General features: G+C 35.1%; 1 protein-coding gene across 8 annotated transcripts in view; it reads left to right on the plus strand.

Moving 5' to 3' along the window:
* The window catches only part of LOC100462595 (protein C-mannosyl-transferase DPY19L1), a 118,286-nt gene that overhangs the window by 45,616 nt on the left and 50,968 nt on the right, over positions 1 to 21,702 (plus strand). For all 8 annotated transcript variants that reach the window (XR_008526949.2, XR_008526950.2, XR_010140848.1 and 5 more), the window contains exons 7-8: positions 3,816 to 3,873; positions 20,232 to 20,323. Coding sequence is in view for 4 of the 8 variants with exons in the window: in XM_024249607.2 (XP_024105375.1) it covers positions 3,816 to 3,873; positions 20,232 to 20,323 (150 nt within the window). In the remaining 4 variants the exon portion in view is untranslated. The remainder of the gene's footprint in view (positions 1 to 3,815; positions 3,874 to 20,231; positions 20,324 to 21,702) is intronic.

Raw genomic sequence — 21,702 nt, forward strand, 5'->3', positions numbered from 1 at the left:
AGGCATGAGCCACTGTGCCTGACCCCAACCATTTTTATTTAAAGGAATACAGTTAGAATTGAGTAAATGGAAAGAGATGTACTGTGCAACTGAATGGCCATCATATAAATGACAGCCCTTCCCAACCCAAATTATATATAAATTTAATGTCATTCTGATCAGAAGTCTGACAATTTTTACTTGGGTGGGGGAACAGGGTTGGGAGACTGGTTCAGATGTTATATGTAAGAATAAATTGGTAAGAATTACCTAAAAAATCTTAAAAATAAGAGTAGTTGGGGGGTGGGGAGCTTTTTAAAATCGTGTATTAAAATTACCATAATGCTACAGTAATAAAAGTAGTGTGATACAAAAAAAAAATACAGAATTGTCAGTTGAATGAAATAGAACAGAGTCTAGCATTGTAAGAAATTAAGATAAAGGCTGAATTTCATTTCACTGGTAAAAGGGATGTTTACGTGATAAATGATTTTAATATAATTGGCTATTTCAAAGAGAACAAAATTAGGGAGAAAGAGCTAAGTGGAAAATGCAATTTATAATATTAGAAGAAATTTTAGGAGACTATAGTTTTAAGGTGTGGAAGACCTTTAGAGACAAGACAGGAAGTGCGGAAGAAGTAAAGGAAAATATCAACATATTTAAATACATAAAAGTTTAAAAATTCTTTCTGATAGAATACACCGCAAATTATATCAGAATACTTTGTCACACATATGTGTTAACTTAAAATAATCAAAAGGATCAGAATCTAAAGAGCATTTATTCAAGCACAAAGTGTGAGGGTAGACCACTCAGGAACACCAACTCCAAAGGAATGAAGTCAGACTTTGGAAGTAAGGAAGTTTAGGTTTCATTTATATAGGCAGAGGCAGAGACATTTTTAGCAGGAATACAACATTATTCATACAGGTTGGCACATAGTCACAGCAGTTTGATTGGTTATAGGTGGTATTTCTTTTGGGGAAGGGTACATTTAACATTTTTTTTTTTACAGAGAGTATAATAATGATGGGTTTTCTATAGTCTGATCTAAGCAAAGTAAAACAACACAGGGAAAGTTAATCTTTAACGGATTATTAACTACGAAGGCAGGGTCACACCTGTAGTTTCAGCTACTCTGGAGGCTGAGGCAGGAGGATTGCTGGATCCCATGAGTTCGAGGCTGCAGTGAGCCATGATTGTGCCACTCTACCCTAGCTTGGGTGACAGAGTGAGACCCAGTCTCTGGAAAAAAAAAAAAGGCAGGAAGTTTTTGTGCCTGACATTGTTTAATTCTCTAGTCATCATACTGAACAAGAAAAATATGAAAACAAGTTAATCTATAATCTGAGAACGGAAGTTGTAACCATATGTGACTCAGATCACAGTCACATCTCTCTCAAGGCTTAAAGGGGTTGTTTTTTTGGACAGCTTTTAAATGTTATTTTCACATTTGACAGTCAAAGGTTTGATAACCTTAATTTTTAAGTAGGGAAACAGTCTAATAGAAAAATAGACAAGAATATGAATAAGCAGTTCATGGAAGAGAAAATGCATGTTGTCAAAACAAAACACTAAAATGCTGCTGCATACAAGTAGGTAGTGAGAAAAGGGTTTTCACCTATCTAAGGAGAAAATTTGAAAAGCACGTGAGTTCTGCACGAGGGGTGGAGAAACGACCTCCTGCATACTCTGACAAGGGTGTGGACTGCTGCAGTGCTTCCGGACACAGCTCACATCCTTTGACTCACGTGTCTCACAGTTAGGTCCCTCCTGCCGAAACAAACGCGCCAGCGTTTACATGTACGAGGATGTTTACTTTAACCATTTTTTATTATAGCAAGAAACTGAAAAATATTTATATGCCCAGTAATATGGAATGGACTAAATAAATATATTTGTACTATACAGTATTTGCCATCTATAAAAAGAATCCCTTTAACTTTACATATATTGATTAGGAATAATCTTTATGCTAGAATAATTAGAAAAGGAACAAATTTCAGAGAGATGTTAATATGATCACATAGAAAATATATGTTTGTGTGTTTAGAGAGATTTGGAAGAACAGACACATACTAAAATGTTCTTAGGTGAATAGGATTGGAAGAGGGTAGTGAGAAAATCGCTTTTTTTTTCCCTAGAAACTTCTATATTTTTTGTCTTGTTAGAATAAGTTCAAAACACTAAAATGTATTTATTTGTTTTTTAAACCATTAACTCTGTCTTAACCTTTCTAATGTCTAATCACTTGTGATGAAGCCTGGGCCTAGCCTGTGTGCTTCTCTTTTGAAGAAGATGTGGTACACCTTTCAGGAGAGAACCCTGGCGTCCACTTCCTGGCCTGTACTGCTTTCTGAGCTCCTCTATCTGATGCTCTCGTTTCAGTGATCCATCACTTCAGACACTTTCTGGCTTCAGTTTCTTTGCCCCTTTATATTTCATTTGTGCTGTCTAGGCTGATAATCGGTAAGCAAAAATCACACAGTCTTATGATTACTGACCCTGTAGATTTGTGTTCTGCAGCCTCAGTTGTTCCCCTAAGATATCCCAGCAGCACTGTGTTTTCCCCAGTTACCGCTCTCCTGAAATGTGAGTGGTATTTCAGACATTTCTGTCTTTCCTCAAACGTTTAATGCTGCCATCTTTTCTCTCTAGCAGCAAGTGGCTGTGTCTTCTGCTCTGTGGGGAACATGGAAACTCCACAAAGTACTTACCACTAATATGCAGTCTTCCTCCTGTTTTGCCAAGGCAAACAGGCCACCTGTGCTGGGGTCCCAGCCCTACCTGTCTCCTTCTGGATACTCCCTACGTGGATTATCCCTGCTGGCCATTGCGTCTCTTCCTCTTTTCCTCATTCATACATCACAAGAGTAAATACAAGGCCTTTGATGCCTATACCATCAGGTTCTTTGTTTCCTCTCTGACCTCTCTGTGGTATACCTATACTTAGAGAAAAAGAAGGAAGCATATTTGGGTAGAATAATGAGAAAGCAGCATGAGCTAAAACGAGTAAGAAGACCTCAAGAGTAAAGATGCAGAACATGATGAAATAAACCTAAACATAGCCTTATATCCCCTACCCAGACTTGGGGGACAGTAGGGAACATATTTCACTCTTATCTGAGCAAATGAAGGTTAATTGTTAGAACTACCAGATTATACCATTGTAATTTCTTACCTAGAGTTATAAGACTGTCATACTTTGATATTTGTGTTCTATTCCAGTTTTTGAAAACAAATGAAACATAAAACTTTATAAACTGGTATTCCTCAAGTGTATTCTGCAGAAAAGTAGCTTGGGGATGGGATTTGGGAAATATGAAATTAAATCTTTAATGTGTGGAAGTGCCTTGTGAATTTCTAGGAGCAGGTAGGCAGTGTGGGGTTTTCCATCCTCATGACCATGGATCCCTTTCCTTGCACGTCTCTCTCACCCTTTTTCCTAATGTATGTCATCTGTCCCAAGGAAAGCAGTTTGAGAAATGTTAAAGGACATAAATAAATATGAGGTACTAAAGAAAATAAAAAGAAATATCAGGTTGCGTGATGTACAGTAATATGACTACTAAGAATTTTCTATTCCCTTTCAGTTTGCGTGCTTTTCTGAGTCTATACATTTTGAAGGTAGCAAATGATTTTTAAAAAAGGAGACAAGATTAATTTGACTAATGATCCTTTGGAGGAAATAAACTATTTTGTAAATAAGCATAGGAGAGTTCTAGTATGACTATAAGATCTTGTATAATACCAGAGGTTATGATATTATGTATTTTAAGGTTTTTCTTAGGATTGACCTGGATTTTTGTTATTTATGTTGTCTTCTTTTCCAGTGGCAGCCGATTAGGAGGCCTGGTTACAGTGTTGTGCTTCTTTTTCAATCATGGAGAGGTAGGTAATCAAAAACTATTCTCAGAATTACTCCTGGAAATGCAGTTTTCTTCTTTAAATTTAATCTATAATGGCATTCTTTAAATGTTTGATCTTATTATTTTGATTCAAAATGTAAACACTAGCATTCGTTTGAGTTAACTTTTCATGATCATTGTACTTCTTATGTGATATAAGGCTTAGTAATTTGATGAAATAGTGGGTGTGTATCAACTGTATCAATTCTGTTGTTTTTTTTTTTTTTTTTGAGGCAGTGTCTTTTTTTGTTGCCCAGTCTGGAGTGCAGTGGTGGATCATAGCTCACTGCAGCCTCAAACTCCTGGGGTCAGGTGATCCTCCTGCCTCAGAATCAGCTTCTAGAGTAGCTGGGACTACAGACGCTTATCACCACACTCAGCTAGTTTTTTTAATTTTTTATAGAGATGGAATCTTTCTATGTTGCCCAGGCTGGTCTTGAATTCCTGGCCTCAAGCAATCCTCCTGCCTTGGTCTCCCAAAGTATTGGGATTACAGGTGTAAGCCATCACACCTGCCCTCAAGTATCAATTGTTTGTATAATTTTAAAACTGTGAAAGCTAACGATTTAGTTATAATGGAAGTAGGCGGTAATCGATACAACTTTCTTTTGTAGGGATAACGATAACTTTTTGTTGCAGAAACTACACAGCATATTCTTATTTTAATGTATTAACATTTGATACTCTTTTAAGTACTTTTTGCAAAATATTTGAGTGTTCAAGGGCTTTCTAAAGACAACAGTATTGTAAAAAATATTGACTCTGGATCCAGGTTGCCTGGGTTCAAATCCTGACTGCTATGTGGCTCTGTGACCTGAGCAAGTCATTTAATCTCTCTTTGCCTTAGTTTCCTCTTTGTAAATGGGCATAATGATGTTACCCACCTCATAGGATTATTGCAGAGACTAAGTGAATTCATATGTGTAAATGCCTAGAGCAGTGTTTGGCACATGGTAGCTGCTATGTAATTGTTGGCTTGTATTATTACTGTTATTGACTAATTAACTTAGTTTAAATTCTACTATAAATTCAGAATGTCAACGTTTCTAGATTAATCATAGTTGTAAATGAATTTCTAATACATCTCTGTCTAGATTTCTTTCATGATAAATTTTGTATGAGGGAGAAAAGAATAAAAGTCAGCTTGCTTTGTGTGAAGTGACTTTGTCCTTCCATGCATTTTATACACTCAGTGCCTGCTGTATTTGAGTAGGCACATGTTTTAACATGTGCTATAACAGTAATCATCTCCAAACATAATGCAGAGTCAATGCTGGACTTTTTAGTCAGCGAGTTACTAATGGATACTTAGCCAATATGTTCTTAGTATTTAGAATCACAGAAATATAAAGCTAGAGTATTTGACAACTGGTTGCAACATGATGTCAGTTAATTGGTATAGTACGTGTTTAAAAAAAAAAAAAAAAAAAGATTTGGCTTTTCCTGACTGTGGATCCTGCACATTGTGATAGTGTGGACCATGAAGCACTTTGAGCCACAGATTCTGTGGGAATGACCTAAGAAACAGGGAAATAACCATTTAATAATGGAAGAAGGAAGCATTGTGTGTTAACAATAAGGTGTCAGGGGAAAGAGGTTATTCAAAATTTTGGAACCTAGACCACCAGGAAGACCACTGTTTGTAAAGTGCAAAGGTCTGTCTTGCTACCCTCAGTGTATACTATGGTTTTTAATTCTTGGTCTTACGTTTTCTTATAATTTTGATACTCATGTGGCATGACCATCATTCCTTACAAAGTTTTCTTAAATTTTAACAATGGAATTCAGATTATTCAACTGGCTTTTCAGGCTGATGAATTGTCTTTTTGATACTTTTCAGCTACTTGGTGTAGCTGAAAAGCATGCTTAGACATCACTTTTTTAGGAAAAGGTAAACTGAATATCATTAGAATTAGAATTTCAGTTTTACTGAAATAGTCAAGTAGATAATTTTACTTACATGTAAAATTACTTGTGAAAATACAGGTAATGGCATTAAAATTGAGAGCATAAACTGCAGTTTTGGGTAAAATATTGGTGAGAACTCAACATATTTTCATTTTAGGTAATGAGATTTTCAGACCCTATTTTTTTCTGATTTTTAAGTATATACTTTTTCTATGGGCAGAAATATTTACTCTGGTAGTACCTATTTATGTATTTAGTGAGCTTTTGTAGAGCATTGCTCACTGGAAATGCTAGTGGGTTACTAATTGTACCTTACTTTCTTAGGAGAGTTACTTTGATCACATGAGTGATTGGTTTATGTTGCAAAGAATAGTTCTGAATTGTTACTTGCATTTAAGTTCTATTTCCATTATTTAGTTTGCTGTGCACTAGATGTGAAGATAGCATAGGTTTACTTTTTTAAATTTTCTTTTTCCTCATATGGTTTTATAAGGGAAAATTTTTGCCTGAACAAAATAGTTATAAAATGTGTAGCATGAATAGCTTAATAGATTATTAAATAAATCATTTAAAACACATTTAAAACCTTCAAATCCGAAACTTGTGAAATGCAATAAAAGGGTTTATAATAATGATCAGTAATGTTGAGGTTATACATTCTATAATAAAAACTATGCAGATGTTTTCATTGATCAAGCTTCTTTAGTAAGTTTCATTCGGTCACAACTGAGAATTTTTGCAAAGATGAAAGCTAGCAATTTTGTTTTGCCTTTAAAATGTTTTCTTTTACAAGATGCACACAACATGTGTTGATGGTGCAGGGTTTTGGCATGCTGATAGAAAAGCATATGAATGTATATTAAGAAAAACCTGAATACAGTATTTTTCTCCAACTTTTTGATTGTTAGAAATTCTTTTTTTGTGAAATAGGATTGTTTAGCTTTTTCATGATAAGATTAAAAAAATTATTATGAAGCATGATTGATGCTGTTTTATGTAAAAGATGTTCACATATATAAGGATGTGCACACGTATGAAGAGGAAATTCCTTACTTTGTGTTTTTTAAAAATAAATACTTTTTAAAAAAGTAATTCAAAGTAAATGAAAGGATTGCCTCTGAAAGTACTTCAAAGTAAATTAACGGATTGCCTCCAAAAGTAATTCAAAGTGAATGAAAGCATTGCCTTGAGGTTCATATCTAATTAAACCATTTTTATGATCCACAACATATTTCTGACCCATATTTCTTAAATATTTTTCCACTGAACTGAGACTAAACTATAAGCATACATGTTCCTAATTATTGAAATAGTTATGCCATTTATATAAGATTTGGAAAATAATTTTTAGAGCACTTTGAAAACAATCTCATTAATCCTTATTCTTATATGGTAGGTATGTAGTGAACATCCCAATATCATAAAAATGGAAGCACTTAAACATTAAGTGATTGGCTAAAGGTTACCCAGCAGGGAGATGATTTTATTTATTTGTATTTTTAAAAAAATATTTGTTTTAACTTACAAATAATAATTGTAGATATCAATGGGGTACAGTGTGATGTTTTGATTTATGTATACATTGTAGAAAGAGTCAGTCAAGCAAGTTAACGTATCTATTCCCTCACCAACTTAGCATTTTTTGTGGTGAGAATGCTAAAAATCTCTTGGCAATTTTGAAATATGCAATACATTAACTGTAGTCACCAAGTGGAACAATAGATCATTAAAACTTATTTCTCCTGCCCAACTGAAACTTTATATCCGTGGATCAACATCTCCCCGTTACCCATGTCTCCCCTGAGCCTCTGGTAACTGCCTTTCTGTTCTCTGTTTCTGTGAGATTGACTCTTAGATTCCACATGTAAGTGAGATCATACAGTATTTGCCTTCCTGTGCTTGGTTTATTTCACTTAGCATAGTATCTCTTTCAGTTCCGTTCATAATGTCTCAAATGACATAATTTCCTTCTTTTTTTAAGGCTGTGTCATATTCCGTTGTGTATGTATAGCACATTTTCCTTATTAATCTCTTTATGGACACTTAGGGTTGCTTCCGTATCTTGGCTATTGTGAATAATGCTGAAATGAACATGGGAGTGCAGATATCTCTGATGTACTGATTTCAGTTCCTTTGTGTATATACTCTGAAGTGGGATTGCTATTCTATTTTTAGTGTTTTTGAGGGAACTTACATGGTTTTCTAGAATGACTGTATAAATTTACATTCCTACCAACAGTGTGCAAGAGTTCCCTTTTCTCCACATCCTCTCCTTATCATTTGTCTTTTTTGATAGTAGCCTTTCTAACAGGTGTAGGTTTCTCACTGTGGTTTTAATTTGAATTTCCCCTATGATTTGAGAAGCTGAGCATTTTTCTTTTCATATATCTGTTGGCCATTTGTATCTTTCCTTTTGAGAAATGACTTCAGATTCTTTGCCCATTTAAAAAATTGAGTTGTTTTGTTGCTATTGAGTTATTTGAGTACCTTATATATTTTGAATATTGGCCCCTTATCAGAGGTGTGGTTTGCAGATATTTTCTCCCAATCCTCGGGTTGACTCTACACTCTGTTAATTATTTCCTTTGTTGTGCAGAAGCATTTTAGTTTGACGCAATCCTATTTGGCTATTTTTGCTTTCCTTGTCTGTGCTTTTGCAGTCTTATCCAAGAAATCATTGCCCAGATCAATATTGTGGATCTTTTTGCAGAGAGAGGATTACAAGTTTCCTGATTCCCCATTAATCTCTCCAAACACGAAATTCTTAGGGGAGTAGCATTTCAAAGAAGACATCACTATAATTTATCTTTTACAAATCAAAGGTGCAGAGACCTTTTCTTGCCAATTTGTGGACCTCTTACTTTGTTTTTCTTTCATTCTTTCTTCCCTTCTTTCCAGTGTTGGTAAGGTTTTGGTAAGGTTGGTAAGAAAGAAAGTCCCTTCTTTCCAGGTACTTTTTGATGCTTGAGATGTGCAAGTAAAACAAAGACTCCTATCCTTGTGAACAATCATGTGAATGATGTGGGATAATCTTCTACCTTAAAGGAGGAGAATATTGGGCAGTAGCAAGGAGGAGCAGAGAGTGATAGCGGATAAGGTCAGAGAGTTAATAATTGGAGGTAGGAGTGGGAGCAGATTTCTGTAGGTCATTATAGGGTCTATTTGGAGTGGATGGAATGCCACTAGAGGATGATGACTAGTAGAGTGACATGATTTAAATTATGTTTTACATGAATTTGGGAAACAGTGTAAGTACAAGATGTATAATTTTATGAAGGCTATTCACTGGTGTGTCTATGGATTTATGAACTTATTAAACTTACAGTAACTTCAAAAGTTCAATAAAAACAGAGTGTGTTAATCTTAGCAGCATATCTGCTGATGTAAATTTGAAAAGCAGTCTACAATGGAAAAGTAGCCTACAACATCTTTTATGACCTTGCCCAGCTGGATTTCTGATTTTGTCTCACATCACTCTTCAGGCTATTTTTGATTGCTTTGCTTCAGCCCTATTGGCCCTTCTTTCTTTTGTTTCCAGAAAGGACTATTCCTTTTCCTTCCTCAGGGCCTTTGCACATGCTGTTTCCTATGCTTTGTATACGCCTCTGCGCCCCTCATCTTGACCTGTGCCTAATTAACTCCTAGTCATCCTTCACAACTGGGCATTTCAGTTTGCATCTCAGTGGTGTTCTTAATTTCTTCCTGCAGATCTGGATTTCCATCTGACATAATTTCTCTTTAGTTTTAAGAATTTTATTTAGCATTGTGATAAAGATCTGCCAATAATAGTTTTTGTCTGTCTAAAAATGTTGTCTTGCCTTCATTTTTTGAAGTATATATTTGCTTAATAAGAATTATAGGTTGATAGCTTTCCCTTTCAGCAAAGATGCTATTCCATTATCTTCTGGCTTCCACCAGTTTATAAGAAGTCAGCTATAATTCTTATTATTGTTCCTCTGAATGTAATGTGTCTTTCCTCTGTTGTTCAAGGATTTTCATTATATATTTGGTTTTTATTGGTTTGATGGTGGTAAACCTAGACGTGCTTTGTTCATTGAACACTTTTGTTTTCTGGGTTGGTTTTTATTTTTAATCAGTTTTGGAAAGTTTCTAGTCAAGATCTTCTTTTTAAATACTTTATTTTCCCCATTCTTCCTCTCTTCTCCTTTGGGGATTCTAATTACATGTATGTTCAACTTTTAAAAAATACTATCTCACAGATTTTTGACACTGTTCCTTTTTTTCCCATTTTTTTCCTCTCTATTCCTCCCTTTGGGTATTTTCTGTTGCCATGTCTAGGAGTTGGCAGTGCTTTATTCTGATGAATGCAGTCTGCTATTATCACTATCTGATAAATTTCCATCCCTCCCTCCCTCCCTCTCTTCTTCCCTTCTTGCCTTCCTTTCTTCCTTCCTTCCCTCCCTCCCTCTCTTTCCCTTTCTTCCTTCGTTCCTTCTTAGAATTTCCATTTATTCCCTAGCGCCTCCATTTTTCTGTTGAAATTTCCTACCTCTTCATCTCACTAATAGTTTTCTATACATTTGAAAATCTAATTATTGTAGTTATTTTAAAGTCTGTCTTCTAATGCCAACACCTACATTACTGGGAATTTAACTCCATTGACTGTTTTTTTCTCTTGATAATGGGTCATATTTTCCTGCTACTTTGCATGTCTCATAGCTTTTTATTTTATGAAGACAATTTCTGTAAAAGAATGATAAAGGTTGAACTAGATAATCATTTTTGCTTCAATTTCCCTAAAAAGGGAACATCTTCTTTTATGTCAAGCACCTAGGAAGAGAGACTGAGAATTTGGATCCCACATGAAGCCCTGCCAAGCAGGGCAGTAGTATAGTTTTAATTTGTTTTAGTTTACTTCCAGTTTCAAATGAATTACAGTGATCTCTTTTTTCTTTGTCTCAGTCTCCAACTTTCCAAGTGCTTAACTCAGGGGATGATTCCTTTGGTCTTACCACTCTTTAAACTGGGAAGGGGTTAGTTTTCAGCTTTTTAGTTAATTTTAATCCATCTCCAGATTCAGCTGTGCCAAGGCCTCGAAACCAAACGCTGTGTGAGATTGTGATCTCACAGAGTTCTGACTCTCCCCCACTCCTCTTTATCTGCCAGATTCATGTGTGTGTATGTCTATGTGTGTCCCAGATTGGGGGAGGGGTGGCTGTCACAACAAATACTCATTTTTGTGTTTAAACCTTTTTCAGATTCTTATTTATATGGTTAGAAGTTGTTTGGTTCCAGCAAAGACTCTCTGCCTATGGCAGATCCTTACCTAAATTATGCAATTGTTCCCAGGTGTGATGGTAGAGCCAACAGCTGTTCTGTATCTTCACTTGGGCTATATCTAGTTTCACTGTAAATCTTGTACTAAAAAGGCAGTACAACAAAAGTGCATTTTTCTCTACTGTTTTTTCTCCAGCTTTTTATTTTGAACAAATTGAAACTTAGAGAAATGCTCTAGATTCACTTTCATTTGCCAGTTTCAATATTTTGACACATTTGCTGTCTTTCTTATACAAACACTGACACAGACATTTTTCTAATCCATTTGAAAATTAGCTGCAGATATGATTATATCTCACCCCTAAATACTTCAGTATATATTGCCTAAAAGCAAGACATTCTACATAATCACAATACTGTTATCATACTTGAGAAATTTAACACTAATAATTACACAGTAATACCTTAATACAGCCCATATTCTCATTTTCATAGTTTATTCCCATAAATTCTTTGATGCTTTTATGTTGGATCCAGAATCTGATTAAGGATTGTACCTTGCATTTAGTTGTCATTTTATTTGGAAAAGTTTATCTCAAACAGTTTCTCTTTGTTTTTTCATGGCATTAACATTTTTGCGGAGTCTAATTATTTTGTAGAGGTCTCACAATTTGGATTTGTCTGATTGTTTCCTTGTTAATAGATTCAGATTAGAAGACTTATTTTATTTTATTTTATTTATTTTATTTTATTTTATTTATTTTATTTTATTTTTTTATTTTATTTTTTTATTTTATTTTAATTTAATTTATTTTATTTATTTTATTTATTTTATTTTATTATTTTATTTTATTTTATTTTATTTTATTTTGAGACAGGTTCTCACTCTGTTGCCCAGGCTGGAGTGCAGTGGCACAATTTTGGCTCACTGTAGCCTCTGCCTCCTGGGTTCAAGGATTCTTATGCCTCAGCCTCCCGAGTAGCTGGGATTACAGGTGTGTGCCACCACGCCTGGCTAATTTTTATACTTTTATTAGAGACAGGGTTTCGCCATGTTGGCCAGGCTGGTCTTGAACTCCTGGCCTCATGTGATCTGCCTGCCTCGGCCTCCCAAAGTGTTTGGATTACAGGCGTGAGCCACCACGCCCAGCCAGATTAGACATTTTAATGAAGAATGTGGCACATATGATGTTGTGTCCTTTGCTTTGCATTACCTCTGGAGGCATGCAAAACCAATTTGTCCTGTTATTGAATTTACTAAGTTAAATCACATGGTTAAGGTGGTGTCTGTCATGTCTCTATTATAAAAATGCCCTTTTTTTCTTTTAATTAATAGGTGAAATGAGGGATGATACTTTGAGACACCTGAATATCCTCTTCCCCCATAACATTTATCAACTGATTATACATCCACTGGTGATCCTTGCCTGAATTAGTTATTACATTAGCCATTGCAAATGGTAATTTTCTAATTCTGCCATTTCATCTACATTTACTGGTGTTCTATAAAGATAAATCCCTTCTCCTGCCATTTTCATTATATATGCATAGGGTTTTTTTAATTCAATGTTTTATAATCCATTGCATTTCTTTTTGATGCTCCCATTGTCACAAATTTGGCTGGTAGTAGTCTCCCCACATTTTAATGATATATAATTTTCACACATTAAGATTTGCATATTTTAACGGTTCAGTGGATCTTTACATATGTATACAATCTTGTATCCAGGAACTAGATCAGTGCATAGACTATTTCCAACCCCCAAGCAGGCTCACCTCTGTTCCTGTCCAATCTGTATCCCTCCCCATCCTTCAAAACTCTTCTATCTCTATCACTATTGATTAGTTTTGCCTATTTGGGGGCATCATTGAGTGGAATCATACTTTCTTATGCCTGATGTCTTTCTCTCAACATATGTCTGTGATATGTATCCACATTGTTTTCCAAAGTGCTTGTACCAGTTTTCACTACCATTGGCAATGTACGATAATTCCAGTTTCTTCTATCAATACATCCTTGTCAGTGCTTGGCATTGGCAGTCCTCTTAATTACAGTCATTCTGATGAGTGAAATGGTACCTTATTATGGGTTTAGTTTGCATTTTCCTGATAATTAATGATATTGAGCACCTTTTAATATGGCTTATCAGATTTAGAGATTCTCTTTTGTTTAATACCTAAGTCTTTACCCATTAAAAAATACTTGGGTTATTTTATTCATATATGGGAACTCTTTGTCAATTCTGTGGAGTTCTTTATAGAATATATGTTCTGCAAGTACCTTCTCACCACTTACAACCTGTCTTTTCATCTTTTTTGGTTTTTTGATTTTTATCTTTGTGTACACAGATCTTTTTGGGGTTTTTTGATGAAGTTCTTAATTTTCATGAAGTTCCATTTATCAGTCTCTTATGTTTAGTCCTTTTTGTGTCTGATTAAAAAAATCTTTGCCTAGCCTACTATGTAGGTCATAAAGATTTTCTCGTATTTTCTTTTAGAAGCTTGAAGAAAATATAAAGGAAAACCTTGGTGTAGCTTTCACATTTTGGTTTGTAATCTGTCTAGAATCTTGTATACAGTATGAAATAGGTTCCAGATTCCTTTCTCCCCTATCCCACCCCAAATAGGATGTCCAGTTAACCTAGTACCATTTGTTAAAAAGAAGATTTTTCCCTGCTGAATTGTAGTGGGCCTTGTATCATAAATAAAGTGACTATATAGTTTTGGATTTATTTTTACATTCTCAATTATGTTCTATTAGTCTGTTTATCTTCAAGCCAGTATCACACTGCCTTAAATATTGTAGCTTTATAAGTTCAATATCTGATAGTGAAGATCTCCAACCTTGTTCTTCGTCAGTATTGCCATAGCTACTCCAGGTCCTTTGTGTTTCCATATAAATTTTAGAATCAGTTTGTCACTACTTCCCTCTCTTTCAACACATACACAACTTGCTGTGTTTTGGATCTCTAGATTAATTTAGAATGGACATTCCTGAATATACTAAATCTTCCAATCCATAAACATAGATTTATATTCGTCTCCTTTAATTTCTCTCAGGAATGTTTTATGTTTTTCACATATTTTATTAATCTCTAGATACTTTATGATTTTGGCACTATTTTCTGCCCTTTTGATATATCTCATTGGTGTCTGAACACTTCCTTTCAAACACAAAAAGGTTCCAGAAACAAATTATTCTGTAATACACACAAAATAGTTTCAGAGTTACTACACTAATGTCATTACCAATAACAATCCTACCAAGTATGGTTCAGTATTTCTCCAGTTATTTTTCTCCTAAGAGTGTATTCTACTAAGGAGGTATATTCAGACTATAAAAGTTAAACAATTTAGAAGTAACCTGAATTGTTTTTATTTCTCCACATTATATTATCATTTTGACAGTGCAATTTGAATCATTTGTTTCTGTTTCTATTTATATTGCCTATATATCTTGGTTAATGCTTTCATTTTGTAGTCAGAATTTTGGTTATGTTGATAACCTTGAGCAATGTAGTTTATAACCACATGATGAAGGTGGTAGAGTTGATACTGATAACATCTTGCCAGATATATTTTCTGTGTTAGATGAATAAGCAATGGTCAAGTTCGAGTCATTGCAACAATGGATGGAAACATGGAGGTGTACTCACCGCTTTTTCAACAAAGTTTCTCAAAGGTTTTTTGTAAATTTGGATAGGATATACTGATATCTTAGATTTTCAGAGACAAAAAGATCAATGTTTTCTGTCATACAACCAGCTGAAATTCTTTATAAAGATAGTACAGTTTAAAATAGCATTTACATATCACTGACACATTAAATCCTGTGTGAGCTAAAATTGTATTATAAGTTCAGATTGAAATATGTAACTGGTTAATTGAGCAGCTTATCAGTACAGGCTGTGCATCTGTAATCTGAAAATCTGAAGTCTGAAATACTCGGAAAGTCCAAAACTTTTTGAGTGCCAACATGACTCTCAAAGGAAATTCTCATTGGAGCATTTCAGATTTTGGTTTTTTGGATTAGCAATGCTCAATCAGTAATTAAAATGCAAATATTCCAAAATTTGAAAAAATCTGACATCCAAAACACTTCTGGTCCCAGCATTTTGGATAAGAAATGCTCAACCTGTGTATGGTACAAAAATAGACCAAAACTCCAAGAAAGCCACCAGGCTTACTTATTATCAAGATACAGTGCCCTGAGATGCACAAAGCTTACTCCAAACTAAGGTTGGGTCTTCCTAAATAATGGTACTGCCCTAAGTAGCATCAAACAAGAGATATTCAAGCCATGTCTCTTAAACCTAGCATGTTTATGGTTACTATGTGGACAGCAGGATTCTTAACACCTATAACATTCTCTGAAGAGAGGTAGCATAACCTTCATGGTGCCAGCAGTCTTTTAAGGAAGCACTCATAAATATAGTGTTTAAAGCATTATTATAGTTAATATTAAGCAATATAAAGCAATAGTATAATCAATATAGAAAAGCAGCAGGCAGAGGTGGGTAATTTGTTTTAAACCTAAACATTATAGTAACAAGTTAGAATTGATCCAGCAAATGGCAACTCCAGTAAAAACTCTTGGCATAAATCTTAAACATGGTCTGTTTGATACTAATAATAACCACAATTTATAACTCACTAGTCAGTTGTTCTTCTATTTATTTTGAAGTTACGAAGATAAATCAATTAGATCATACTGTATTCCCAATATTATAAGTTAATAGTTTGAAAATAGAGATTGGAAAATTAAGCTATTTTTGAGATTCCTTAGTTATTGATTCTTCAGTGAATGCTTAAAAATTATTAAGCAGAAAATAAAAGCCTATTAATATCTACACAGTATTATGTTGCAGTATAATCAGTGTTATGAAATGTGTGCTAAAAATTATATACTAGATAGAAGTTTGTGCATCATAAGATTTTTATTGAATTTATTTTCACAATAAATGTATTTCTTGTACTTAGAAACAACATACCTTTGTATAACCCTTTTTTAAAGCAGTTCACTTATATATTTCCTTTAACTCTCAAATTTCAAAATAATGCCTTGGCATTTTAAACTGTCACACTTTTTATTTTACATTTAAAATTAGAGATAAAGAAATATTTATTTGTTGAAACGTAAAGCATGACTAAACCAAATCTCTTCACTATTTTCAAATTATGTGGCATCATCTGGAATGGCAATTATGTTTGTACCAGACCTAGTAAAACACATTGTGTTATTGGAGAAACAATAGAAAGCACTTTCATGGACATTTGAATTCATGTACTCAGAATTTTGGAGGGAGAAGACCTTGCCCTTCATTACAGTCCTGTAATTGGGTTTTCTTGTCCCTACTTTCAGAGGATGTAATTCAGTTTTGGTGAACTGAGTGACTATAGCTATTAAATGCAACAAATTTTGGAGAAATGATAATGTCATTGAATGTGGGTAACAAATGTGGGGGAACCGTCTGCATGAAGAAAATTCTCAAATTGTACATTGCATAATTGGAATACTTGCTTGTTTGAATACGTGTTTTTGTACAGAGACTGATGACTTTACAAATTTTGATTATACAGGCATACTTCAGAGATACTGTAAAATGAATATCGTAATAAATCAAGTCATACAAATTTCTTGGTTTTCCAGTGCATATAAAAGTTATGTTTACACTGTACTATAGTCTGTTAAGTGTGAAATAGCATTATGTCTAAAAAACAATGTACATACGTTAATTTAAAAATAAGTGGCTAATCCCAGCACTTTGGGAGGCTGAGGCAGGCTGAGGTCAGGAGTTCAAGACCAGCCTAGTCAACATGGTGAAACCGTTTCTCTATTAAAAATACAAAAAAAATGTAGCCGGGTGTGGTAGTGGGTGCCTGTAGTCCCAGCTACTCGGGAGGCTGAGGCAGGAGAATCGCTTGAACCCAGGAGGTGGATGCTGCAGTGAGCCGAAATTGCGCAGCTGCACTCCAGCCTGGGCGGCAGAATGAACTCCATCTCAAAATAAACAAACTGCCAGTGATCACCTGAACCTTCAGCAAGTTGTTGAGATGGAGGGTCTTATTTTGATGTTGATAACTGCTGACAGAGGGGTTGCTGAAGATTGGGATAGCTGTGGCAATTTCTCAAAATAAGATAACAATGAAATTTGCTGTATTGATTGATTCTTTCTTTCACAAAAGATCCCTCTGTAGCAAGTGATGCTGTTTGATAGCATTTTACCCACAGTAGAACTTTCAAAATTGGAGTCAGTCCTTTCAAACCCTGCCACTGCTTTAGCAACTAAGTTTATGTCATATTCTAAATCCTTTGTTGTCATTTCAACAATGTTTACAGTATCTTCAACCAGTAGTAGATCCCATTTCAAGAAACCACTCCCTTTGCTCATTTAAGAAGCAACTCCTTATCCTTTAAATTTTTTCATGAGATTACAGCAGTTCAGTCACATCTTCAGTCTCTATTTCTAGTTATCTTGCCATTTCCATCACATCTGCAGTTACTTCCTCCACTGAAGTCTTGAGCCCATCTAAGTCGCCCATGAGGGTTGAAATAAACTTCCAAAGTCCTATTAATGATGATATTTTTGCCTCCTCCCATGAATCAGAATGATTTTAATGGTATCTGAAATAGTTAATCCACTCCAGAAGATTTAAATTTCATTTGCCCAGACTCATCAGAGGAATCACTATAGCAGCTAGAGCCTTATGAAACATATCTCTTAAGTAATAAGACCTGAAAGTTGAAATGACTCCTTGCTTCATGGGCTGCAGAATAGATGCTGTGTTAGCAGGCATGAAGGCAACATTAATCACCTCATCCGCCTCCACCCGAGCACTTGTGTAACCAAGTGCACTGTCAATGAGCAATAATATTTTGAAATGAATCTTTTTTTCTGAGCAGTAGGTCTCAAGAATGGGCTTGAAATATCTGGTCAATCATGCTAAAACAGATGTGCTGTCATCTAGGCTTGTTGCTCCATTTGTAGATCACGTGCAGAGTAGATTTAGTGTAATTCTTAAGGGTCCTAGGATTTTTAGAATGGTCAATGAATATTGGCTTCAAGTTAGTCGCTGGTTGCATTAGGTCTAACAAGAGAGTCAGCCTGTCCTTTGATGTTTTGAAGCCAGCCACTGACTTCTCTCTGACTAGGAAAGTCCTAGATGGCATCTTTTTCCAGTAGAAGGCTTTTTCATCTGCACTGAAAGTCTGTTGTTTAGTGCAGCCACCTACCTCAATTATGTTAGCTAGATCTTCTGGATAACTTGCAGCTTCTACATCAGCATTGCTGTTTTACCTTGTACTTTTATCTTACGGATATGGCTTCTTTCCTTAAACCTCATGAACCAACCTTTGCTAGTTCAAATTTTCTTCTGCAGCTTCTTCACCTCTCTCAGCCTTCACAGAATTGAAGAGAGTTAGGATCTTGTTCTGGATTAGGCTTTGACTTAAGGAAATGTGGCTGGTTTGATCTTCCATCCAGAACATTAAAACTGTCTGCATATCAGCAATAAGGTTGTTTCACTTTTAATTTCCTTTAATAATTTTTCTTTTGCATTTCTGACTGTTAGGTCTAAGAGGCCTAGCTTTTGGCCTCTCTCGGCTTTTGACATGCCTTCTTCACTAAGTTTAATCATTTCTAGCCTTTGACTTAAAGTAAGAGATGAACAACTCTATTAATTGAACACTTAGAGGCCCTTATAGGCTTATTAATTTTCCTAATTTTAATATTGTTGTGTCTCAGGGGATTTGGAGGCCTGATGGGAGGGAGACAGATGGGAGAGTGGCTGATTGGTGGAGCATTTAGAACACACACATTTATCCATTAAATTTGCCATCTTATTGGGCATGGTTCAAGGCACCTAAAGCAATTACAATAGTAATATCAGAGATTACTGATCACAGATCACCATAGCAGATATAGTAATAATGAAAAAGGTTGAAATTATGAAAATTACCAAAATGTGACACAGAGACATGAAGTGACCACATGCTATTGGAAAAATGGCACTGATAGACTTGCTTGATGCAGTGTTGCCACAAACCTTCAATTTGTGACAGACGTTATCTGCAAAGCATGGTAAAGGGCAATGAAATGTAGTTTGCCCATGTATCTTACTGTCAATCATACTGAACTCTCCAGTTAATCTAATAAACTAACAGCTTTTAAAAATTGCATTCTAGTAACAACAGTATACATTATCAGTGGACCTTTTCAATCTTTTCAGCATTCTCTTGTGTGAGTAGTTCATTCATAAATAGATATGTATGTCAGTTTCATAAAGGATGGTGAGCTTGTTTGAAAAGAGCAGTAAATTGGCTCAGTCTTTCTATAGTAGCATTAGAAATATTCAGTAGTCTGAGGTACAGCGAAAATATAGGAAACACTTATTTTTGACATGGTCTTTGTCATTCTGTTTTTAGGTACCCCTGCTTGCATTGAAAGACATCATTATTTTAGTGTGACTTAATAATATCAGATTGCTTGCATTTAATTCTATGTGGTTTTCTGTCGATGGAAGGATGAACTTACTAATATGTTTAGTCTATATACAGTAAAATGACATTATTACAACTGTGATAGTACATTGCTTAATTATGTCCAAAGTGAGCTTTTCAGAAAGGTTTATACTTAACAATTTTAGGACTTTTGTTACTTAATTTGATTCCACCACTTACTTTTAAATATTTTGCAACCCAGGGTAGCTTAGGCAAAGAAGTAAAACCAAAAATGGAATATTCCTTTGTAGCAGCACTGTGAATGAAAATACTAAAATTGATGACTAGAAAGAGTTCTCAAGTACTGGTTATGGATAGTTTTGCTGAAATTCTTGGGAAAGAAGACAAACAATAGATAAATAATCAACTCAAAATATTCTAAAATTTGGCAGAACATTTTCTTGCTGGTACTTTCCTCCCTTTCCTTTTAAGATGTAGTTGCATCTTTTTTGGTATTTTCTTCTTGACAATTCATGATATTAATGCTTTACATGATCTTAAGCCACATGTGTCTCTGTCAGTAATATTTCTTACATGCTGGTTTTGCTGTTTATGGAATAAAGTCCAGTAGTTTGTTTTACAACACACTGTTTAAATTATTTGTTAAAAATAATTTTATTTATAAATAGCAATTTTTACTTGGAATGTCTTAGTAAATTTAGCAAGTATACTATACTACAAATTTTTTTTTTCAGTGTACCCGTGTAATGTGGACACCACCTCTCCGTGAAAGCTTCTCATATCCATTTCTTGTTCTTCAGATGTTGCTTGTGACTCATATTCTCAGGTAACTTTGACTTAACCTTATTTCTTTTTGTATTAAATAATTTAAACTAAAATTTCTTAAGCTTCCATAATAAAGTGAACATAATAAAATAATTAACCAATATGATGCTGTTATTAGTAACAATATTGTAAGAGTGTAACTTAAAAATAGTACCAAAAACATTTCTTCTATCAGCCTTCTGTTCCTCCTTCTTTTTCTTGGTGGTCCACAGTGACTGCTTGAGAAGGAACAAATTGCTTTCACTTCTCCTGTCATTTCCACTTTCTCAAGTCTTCTTCTGTTACCACTATAACCTCCTGAAAATGAGCAGAAAGAAGATAAAGGCTGGTCATGCTATAGTGTATCCTGTAAGATAGAATCCTTTGGGACAAAGGATAATTCACAGAATTCACACTTCTCTCCCTTTCTGCTGACAAATATTGAATATAGCTGCCTTGCTCCAGAGGGTAAAAAGGAAGCCAAATGGGGGCTATGGAAAAATGGAACAAAGCATGATAAAAATCTGAAGATGACTCAGACTGATAACTCCCTTCAGTGATCCTCCGAATTCAGAAGAACTTTGTTGAAGTCTGTTATGCCAAACCCTTTGGGCAATCTATTTCCCTCTGATTGTTACAGCAAGTATAGAACCATCACGTGGCTTTTAGTCTCCTATGTAGTAGTGTCTTTAGACAGACCTTTCATAGAACATGAGATGGGTGATGTTTTTGCATTAGCTTTTTAAAGTCTGTGTAGCTCCAGCTGTATTGCTGTCCCCTAAACTCCTCTTTTATAGAGTTTAAAGCTTCTTTAGCACCTTCAAATAAGGTGAACCTCTATGAATTCATAACCTTTAACTGTGCCCTGTTGGTTCTGAGGCACCTTGAGCAATGGTCCCTTCTCAAACATCTCTGTAAGAAGTGTTGTGCTATAAGAGTCTTTGATTCACCACTACAGATGCTGTTTTTCCACATTCACATTCTTGACCATGGCTTTTTTCTCCAGTATAGTGCAGACAGCAGACTGCCCATCAGTCTCTAGTTCCTTCCTGCTTTTCTACCTCTGCTCCTGTCTTAAATCCAGCAAAGGCAAACCTTTGATTCTTTTTTCACTCACTGATCTGATCTGTCCCTGAGTAGCTGTGTGGATGCTGCTCCGGGTACTGAGCGCTGCTTCCTTTAGTCCATCTGTACCATAGAAGGTAGTGTTAGTTTCCTGTTGCTGTGTAGCCAGTCACCACAAACTGGGACCTACTATCTTGGAGTTTTCTAGCTCCGAAGTTTTAAAATCAGGGTATTGGAGGTGCTACCCTCTTCCTGAAGGCACAGAGTGGGAGGGGAGAGAATCAATTTTCTTGCCTTTTCTAGCTTCTAGAGGCCGTCTGCATTTCTTGGGAGGTT

This window comes from Pongo abelii, chromosome 6 (genome assembly GCF_028885655.2).
Source record: "Pongo abelii isolate AG06213 chromosome 6, NHGRI_mPonAbe1-v2.0_pri, whole genome shotgun sequence".
In the NCBI taxonomy this organism is placed as follows: Eukaryota; Metazoa; Chordata; class Mammalia; order Primates; family Hominidae; genus Pongo; species Pongo abelii.